This window comes from Hippocampus comes, unplaced genomic scaffold (genome assembly GCF_001891065.2).
Source record: "Hippocampus comes isolate QL1 unplaced genomic scaffold, H_comes_QL1_v1.1 scaffold78, whole genome shotgun sequence".
NCBI lineage: Eukaryota > Metazoa > Chordata > Actinopteri > Syngnathiformes > Syngnathidae > Hippocampus > Hippocampus comes.
This window is the reverse complement of record NW_017805798.1, coordinates 873,879-882,598: the sequence shown is the minus strand read 5'-3', so window position 1 is coordinate 882,598 and position 8,720 is coordinate 873,879. Positions and strand designations below refer to the sequence as shown.

Sequence of the window (8,720 nt, the reverse complement as noted above, 5' to 3'; positions counted from 1 at the left end):
TTGTAATTTGAACTTCGCCGGTGAATTTAGCGACTTGTGTCAATCTGACTCGGAAATACATATGACGTGACAGTAAAACAAAGTAACGGCATAGCTGTTTCATCACAAATTTAGCCACCTGATTATGACCGGCTCATTTCAATCCGACTACATTTTACGTTCCTTCTAATGTTGACATATCACTCATTACAGCAGAGGAACAGCGAACGGCCGAGTTTAGTGTCGACTCAAGACTTAAACGCGCAACTTTTGGCTTTCTCTCGGCGACTAGGGAGATGACATTTTGGTCGTCCAACCAGAGCAACATGATCAACGGCACGGACGGCGCCGTCTTCCACCCGCTCATCAACAGGAACGAGCTGCTCTACATCTTCGCCGCCGATCTCTGCAGGTATGCGTGCTCCAATATCGTGTCCTCCCCCGCCCTTGTTTTCCCGTCAAAGAACCCAAATAAATTAAAGGGAATTCAACGGGATCATGAATCACAGGTACGGAGTGTTTCAGGGACTGATAAGGAGTTTGTGTCAGAAAAATGGACACACCCTGGAAACTAATGATACACATGAAGCCATTTTGGAGATGAGAGCGAAGGGTTCACCAAACTGAGCGTGCCGCTTCTTTTTCGCAGGTCCATCCATCTGGCCTACGTGAAGGACGTGGAGGTGAAAGGCATCCAGGCGTACCGCTTCGCGCCTCCCGAAGACGTGCTCATGAGCCCCGTGGACAACCCGGCCAACGAGGGCTTCTGCGTGCCCGCCGGACGCTGCCTGGGCACCGGCGTGCTCAAAGTCAGCGTGTGTCGACAAGGTGAGAGAAAAGTGCAATTCACTGGTTGCGGCACACAAAGACTGAAGCGATTTGGAGGTTTCAAAGGCATCCAGTACAACAGCACTATGCACAAAAGAACGCCAAACCACGGAAAGCCCAACAATTTGGTGTCACATTCAAGTCACCATCTTTCATTGTCGAGGTTGTTTACACTTTGTCCATTAAAACAAAGTGAAGGTCGTAATGTCAGCAAAGCAATTCATGTCGGTCAATCATCATTGCAAATATACCTTCGTTGTCAATTATTAGCTCCAAACAGGTTGTTCATTATCCGCAGTCGTTGACATTTGCGTGAACGCGAAGGAAAGCAAGTTAGCACCATTTGGATTGAAATTAGCGCGCTGCGTGGGTTTAACGGCCACCCGATTTGGATCTGTTCCCTCTTGGTTCATTTAAAACACATGTCAAGCAATTAATTCACACTTTACATTTTTGCTTTTTCGACACCTGAATCTTATCTGGTTCAGACCTGCAAATATATGTCGACGCTTAAGTTTTTGAAAAGAAGGTAACACTTCCACACAGCCCGCTACCCTGAAATGATCGTCTCAGGCAGCGCAATCTGGTATTTCCTGCTAGATTTTTTTTTTTTTTTTTTTGACCGTGCGGTTGAATCATTAACGGTGCCAGGCGCGTGTGTGTTGTAATGATTGGAGTATTTGAGTTGAGTGGAGAGGCATTGCCGTGATAAGAACATGAGGAGCATCCTCGACATACACTCCACACGCTCACCTCTGGACTCTGGTGTTTGCATTCCTTCAACCATTCATCCTCCTTATCAGACACTTGTGCTGCCAAGATTAGCAAAAAAAAAAAAAAACGAAGGCCCTTTAACTGCTTAGATCCACTAAATAAACTCTATGGATTTTTTGCATTCAATTTACAATCTGGAGAGCCACGGTGGTCGATTGGTTAGCACGTCCGCCTTACGGTGCAGAGGTGCAGGGTTCGATTCCGCCTCCGGGCCTCCCTGTGTTAAGTTTACATATTCTCCCCGTGCCGGCGTGGGTTTTCTCCGGGTACTCCGGTTTCTTCCCACATTCCCTTATCAGACACTTGTGCTGCCAAGATTAGCAAAAAAAAAAAAAAAAAAAACGAAGGCCCTCTGCTTAATTAGATCCACGAAATAAACTCTATGGATTTTTTTGCATTCAATCTGGAGCGGCACGGTGGTCGACTGGTTAGCACGTCCGCCTCACGGTGCAGAGGTGCAGGGTACGATTCCGCCTCCGGGCCTCCCTGTGTGAAGTTTACATATTCTCCCCGTGCCGGTGTGGGTTTTCTCCGGGTACTCCGGTTTCTTCCCACACTCCAAAAACATGCATGGCAGGGTAATGGAACACTCTAAATTGTCCCTAGGTGTGATCGTCCAGGTGCTGAAGGAGCAAAGCAGGCCCATAGCATCACACTGCCCCCAGTGCCTGACACTTAACAGAATGTTCTTTTTATCAAATGCTGTGTTTTTTACGCTAGTTGTATGTGACAGCATTTGTCTCATCAGTTGAAAAAATATTTCTCCAAGTCAGTGAGGCCTGCAGTTCTTTGGGTTATCGTTCCGGGTTGTTAAGGTCAGCCGACCCAGGAGCAAACTATTGTTTCCAGTCTTCTCCGTTTGTGGGTATTGGCTTTGTTGATGTGGTCACAAATCCTTGGATGGGGCTTTTTTCCAGGATTTTATTTCCTCTTGTGCTTTTTTTTTTTTTTTTTTGCCTTATGGTCTGATGCATTTCTTTTTGAGTGCGTTAGGAGTGTCAAGTGATTTTGAGTATAAAGGTTATTTTCCAATCTCTGCTTAAAAGAATCCGCGTATCCATTGTGGACTCTGGATGTTTGTGTTAACCATGTCAACATGTCATTTAAAACACATGCCAGCGCTATCTATAGCTGTACATCAATTATAGCTACACAAACACAGTCTTTATCTCACGTTCCTTCTTATCTACCTCGCGGAGTTTAGGAGTGGCCATTTATTTGTTTGTGTTGCTTTTGTGCCCCGCCTCAAGGTGCCCCCATCGTGGTGTCTTTCCCGCACTTCTACCAGGCCGACCCAAAGTACATCAATGCCATCGAAGGCCTCAATCCAAACAAGGAGGAGCACGAGACCTACCTTGACCTGCAGCCGGTACGGATCGTTCTCGAGCTTGCAGTTACAACTTTACACTTTATGGTTCCGTTGAAGCAGGCTAGGCTGTTAACCTCGCACCTGAAGTCAAATAACTGGATTGGTTTTAAATCAACAAATTCACTGACACTCTGCTCTAAAATTCATGGTTGCCATGAGCATGCTAGAAACGTTGGCACGTTTAACAGAAAAATTGTACTCTGGTCCAAAATATATTTGAGAAACCAATATATAGGCATGCCATTGCTATATACATAATTATATTATAGCGGTCAATATCTGTCCACTAAAAAATGGGGAAAAAAAAATACTTGGACAGCAGCTCGGTTTTGAGCACTGTTAATTTGCTTACATTCATTCATACTGAGCTCTGAAATCACAATTACTTTTTTTTAAACAGCTCTTTGTGAAGTAGCTGATTTTAGCAGCGAGGGATCTAAAGATCTATCAATGCGCAATTAAGATCTTGTAGCACAGAAACATATCAGTTCTGTGTTTAATCTTGTGTATTGTGTTTACAGACCACCGGCGTCCCCATCCGGGCATGCAAGCGCGCTCAGCTCAACATCATCCTGAAGAGAGTGACGGGCTTCCCGTAAGTCCATTTGTGGAATGATTTTCCAAGCTTGGCCCGTCGCTAATTGTGTCACCTCCCATCTCACAGTGACACCAAGTTCCTCAACGAGACCATTTTCCCCATCATGTACGTCAATGAGGTGAGAAGGACCGCAGCAGAAACGCAGCCAACCTGTTCATTTTGAACCGCAACATCCATAACATCCTTTTTTTTTTTCTCGAGTAGACGGCCACGGTTGACGACGACTCTGCCTCCCAGATGAGGACGCTGCTGCTAATCGTTACCGTGGTGTCCAACTTCCCCTTGCTTATCGTGGGCATGGGCCTCATCCTGCTGCTGGTCCTGGTGGTCCTATTCTGCCGAAACCGCCAGAAGAAGGTAAGTCCCCCGTACAAACCCCGCCTGAGCTTTAACCCAATAGCAAGAATGATCCAGTCATCTGTTAGCTGGCAGGATCCCTGCTGGATTTTTAGTGTTGTTATGCTAAAACAAATGCTACACTCGGCTCTAAAGTGACTTTTTTTTTTAAGAAGCGGGAGTCACATTTTTCAAACAGTTGAGAACCTATTAGCCTAGCGTCTGGACGGCTAGCTTCAGCGACATTCGCCGAGAGTAACAGTTGCATTTTGAATGTGCCGTTTGTCATCGTTTGAAAGCTACGCACGCTAAGCTAAGCACGCTAAGCTAACTAGTTCCTCAACGAGACCATTTTCCCCATCATGTACGTCAATGAGGTGAGAAGGACCGCAGCAGAAACGCAGCCAACCTGTTCATTTTGAACCGCAACATCCATAACATCCTTTTTTTTTTTCTCGAGTAGACGGCCACGGTTGACGACGACTCTGCCTCCCAGATGAGGACGCTGTTGCTAATCGTTACCGTGGTGTCCAACTTCCCCTTGCTTATCGTGGGCATGGGCCTCATCCTGCTGCTGGTCCTGGTGGTCCTGTTCTGCCGAAACCGCCAGAAGAAGGTAAGTCCCGCCCCCCCGTACAAACACCGCCTGAGCTTTAACCCAATAGCAAGAATGATCCAGTCATCTGTTAGCTGGCAGGATCCCTGCTGGATTTTTAGTGTTGTTATGCTAAAACAAATGCTACACTCGGCTCTAAAGTGACTTTTTTTTTTAAGAAGCGGGAGTCACATTTTTCAAACAGTTGAGAACCTATTAGCCTAGCGTCTGGACGGCTAGCTTCAGCGACATTCGCCGAGTGCATTTTGAATGTGCCGTTTGTCATCGTTTGAAAGCTACGCACGCTAAGCTAAGCACGCTAAGCTAACTAAAACAACTTCAAACTTCAAATCTTGTATTTGTTGAAAGCCGTTTCTCCAAATGCAGATTCGCTAGCTTAGCTTAGCACGATGGAAACTGTTGAAGATGCTTAATTGCCATGTGAAGCACTTTTGTTGTTGTATTAACCCTGTTGTTTAAATTTTCTGTAACCCTCCCCCCTTTTTTCCCCTTTTTCTGTTTTAGAACGAAGTAAAACGCATTGATTTTACTGAGGCTTTTCATTCTTTTGCTGTAAGTCTTTTTTTCCATTTGGGTTTCCTTGTTTGCTGTTCTTTCGTGTTTTTTCCATTTTGTTGGTTCGCTTGAGTATCATTTCGTTCCTATTTGGGTCTTAATTGTTTGGTTACGCAGTGCAAATTTGCCTTATTTAGTCGGGTGGCCTGCATTTTATGCTGCTGTTGCTTTTGTCCCAAGTGCTCCATATTTACCGTATTTCCTCAAATAGTGTTGCATCGTTCAGTTGTGGGGGTAAAAAACAAAAAACAAAAGAACAACACAATAGTTTGTCTCTGTTGGCTGACTTTGCCATTAACATTCGGCTTGGGTCGCTAACCAGAACCAAAACACGTAAACATTCTTGGCAGTTTTGTATTTGCATATTCGTCATTGCACATTAAAAAATAGACATTTGTCCTTGTGATTCGGTTTGAAACTCACTGGATATTTTTATTGAAATAATATCGAAGTTTAATTTTTTTTGTATTGTTTTATTTTGTATGTATTGTATATTATTTTCATGAAGATTCATTATTTATAAGGAGAAAGTGCCGCTCTCCATGGCATGTCGACATTTTTTTTTTTTATTCCAAATTGATTTTGTTGCAGTAAAACTACAAAAATAAGTACCATCCAAATTTCAGTCACAATCCGATACTTGAAAAATGCTATTTTAAAATGAGTTGAGAACAACAAGTGGGCTCCCCTCCGACTAAATTCCTTCTCCCCGCTCGACGCCTCGTGTGCTCACTTTAAATACAATAAATGGTCATTTCTGAGGAAATACAGTTTTAAGAGGTTGTTTCAATGTCAACATTTCAAAAACTCATTTTGAACGTCCAAGGTTCTACCAATAGACATGCTCACCTGATTTTTTTTTCTTGATCTGTGACATTTATGTTTTCATTTTTGAAAAGTGATGTGTGTTTTCAGAAAGCCTTTTTTAAAGTATTTTTAAATATTCTGGGGGAAAAAATTGTATATTTCCACAAAAATAAGTAAAAAGTATCTTTTCAAAAAATCTTATACTTCCACAAAATGTTGTCTATTTTTCAAGAAGTTTTATATTTTGGAGGGATAGAAGTCGACCCACGATTGACACTAAATTTGGTGGACATGTCAAGAGGTAGAACGACTTCAAATTATTTTGTAGTCGACACTAAGATAATCAACTTTTGTCGACTCGTCATCAGCTTCCTGATGATGTCATCGCTGTGTTTCACAACTCGTGTGCGCCACTGTAAAAAAAAAATCAAGTCTCATTACCATCTGACACTAATCTCCTTTTTTTAATTTTTTTTTTATTTCTTCTTCTCCTGATCGATCCGCCGCAGACGGCCAAAGACGAGACTGCGTACACGCAGGTCAGCGACAAGACGGACGAGTCGCCCGAGGCTCCCGCCGGCCAGCCTATGAGGAACGGCTCCTACATCGCCATGTCTCCAGTGGAGGCCCAAAAGTGTTGATCCGCGATCAACCACCACCCCACTGCCCCCCCCCAACCCCCCCTGACTCTTTCGACCACTAGCCTGGAGCTCAGGAAGGGGGTTGAGGGAGCAGTGCACAGTATGGGGGAGGTGAGGGGAGGGGGTCATGTTACCACGAGTGGCTGAGGGGAAGTGGGTTTACTATTGCGTTGGATTGGGAACTCTCCCTCAGCCATTTGGGACTATCTAATCCACCCCACCCCGCAACGCCGAGTCAACCAGGAGAGACTTCCTCTTCCTCTCCTGGTTGACTCCAAAGATGAAGGACTTGACCGGGGCTGTTACCCCCCCCCACCCCCTCCTCTCCCCCTCCCTTGGCCAAAATGGTTGTCATTTCAACACGGATGCACCGTCCCACCAGTGGCAAAACGCCTTGTCGTATTAACAAAAGTATTAGGTTAAAAAAAAAAAAAAAAGACTGAGCCAATTTAGTCATTTTTGCCTTTTGTTTCACACACTAGCTGGTTGTGAAAGTGTCTCCGCACCAGTTTTTTCCCCCATCCCCGTTGTAACTAAATACATTTCCTAGCTGCTCGGTTTATTCCCCGCCTGTAGCTCATCAAAGCTTTTTTTTTTTTCTTTTTCAATGGGGAACAACAACAACAAAAATCACCTGCGGAACTTACAAGGGAGACTCGAACTCGCTTTCTCTGCCTTACCGCCATGACGGTTTGCACGTCTACACTGTTACTCAAGCACAAAAGAGACCAGGAGCAATCCTCAGCGAGCCAACGGGGTCGACGTTCGTTTTTCGTCAAGAGTCAAAAGACGCTGTCGGTGTGACTGCGCAAAACGCAGCACTTGAATCACTCGTTGTCTTATCATTTCAAAACAAAAAAGAACAACAAAAAAATATATACATCCGACACACGAAAACTTTTTGCCTGGAAAATGTGCCCTGCATGTATTTTTTTTTTCTTCTGTGTGTGTCAAGTGTTTTTGTGATTTCTGCAAGTCGGTGGTCCGTCTGTACACAACATTTCAAATCCTTTTTTTTTTTTTTTTTTTTGGTGTGTGTTTTTGTGGCCATGAACCTGTGGATGTTCCGATGAGTCCTGTTCGAGTCAACCTTTTTTTTGTTTGTTTGTTTGAGAGCCTAAAAGCCAACGAGGAAAAACAAAAAGTTACATTTATGAAACTTTTTCATAAAGTTTCCACTGGTTTGGCCCGGTTCAGTTTATGAGAGAAATGCCACACGCTAAATTATCTCCCGATGACTCTCGCAAGGATAAGCGCATCAGGTCACGCATGAGTGGATAAATGATCTCTCGTGACCGTCGTTAGCCGTGGGACAGAACATCACATAAGGAATCGAAATTTTATCGCAATGTGGAAGTGACAATTTGCCAAACCGTTTAATGAAATGAGCAAAAGTGGTGGGATGACACATCTCCGATTCACTTCGAAAATGCTTTGGGACTTTTCACGATGGGACGGCAAACGAAAAGAAAAAAATTGCGAACTGCATTGAACCAAACCAGCGGAACTTTTTTTTTTCTCCTTATGTCACGTATGCATGGATATCAAGTGATCCAGTTCACGTTGCTGTCTTCCACTTCGGTTCAGCTACATAACAAATGTATTGTAGTCGGATACCCTTTGCAATGGAAGCCACAAAAAAAAAAAACGCCTGGCATACTGTCAAGCATAATTTTGGGTGACTTTCAGCCCACCTTTGATCCCCATCTGCCTGGCAATCCAACGAAACGGTTCTCAAGAGTGGGACGGTTTATTTTATTTTCCAACGGTAACACGAAATGCACTGTACCGAGCCAAACTTTATAGATATATTATTTTTTTGTGGATCAGTGTTAAGCGGTCCAGTGGTCCAGTTCATTTCGCGCCGTTGTGGGTCAGATCTGCTGTTTTGTTTCCACTGCGGGCAAACGACGAAAAGAGCATCTCATGGGGAATCGGGATAGGTTGGCAAATGATGGTGAACCGTTTGAAACGCAGCCTTTCAAAAGAGAACCCGACGTGTAACGCGTGTAAAAATATGGGGCGGTTTTGTATATTTTAATGGATTTGTCGGTTCGGCTAATTCCCACGTTTGCGTGTTTGCGCGGCCTTTCACGTGGCAAACGTCCCTTTCGGAGAGCCGACTTCCGCCCACCACCTGTGACCAAAGACATCCCTGTTGAGCTCCTCTGTGCCACAAAACCGATACCGCCTACCGTATTCGCCCCCCCACCCCCA

The 8,720-nt window shown here is 44.3% G+C and overlaps 1 protein-coding gene across 1 annotated transcript in view; it reads left to right on the top strand.

Annotated features, from left to right (window-relative positions):
* The window catches only part of scarb2a (scavenger receptor class B, member 2a), a 21,296-nt gene extending 12,782 nt beyond the window's left edge, over window positions 1-8,514 (top strand). Inside the window, exons 8-13 of the mRNA XM_019885610.1 lie at window positions 2,832-2,950; window positions 3,472-3,545; window positions 3,615-3,666; window positions 3,753-3,905; window positions 5,005-5,052; window positions 6,372-8,514. Of these exons, the coding sequence (XP_019741169.1) occupies window positions 2,832-2,950; window positions 3,472-3,545; window positions 3,615-3,666; window positions 3,753-3,905; window positions 5,005-5,052; window positions 6,372-6,503 (578 nt within the window). The 3' untranslated portion in view covers window positions 6,504-8,514. The remainder of the gene's footprint in view (window positions 1-2,831; window positions 2,951-3,471; window positions 3,546-3,614; window positions 3,667-3,752; window positions 3,906-5,004; window positions 5,053-6,371) is intronic.
* Window positions 8,515-8,720: the final 206 nt, after the last annotated feature.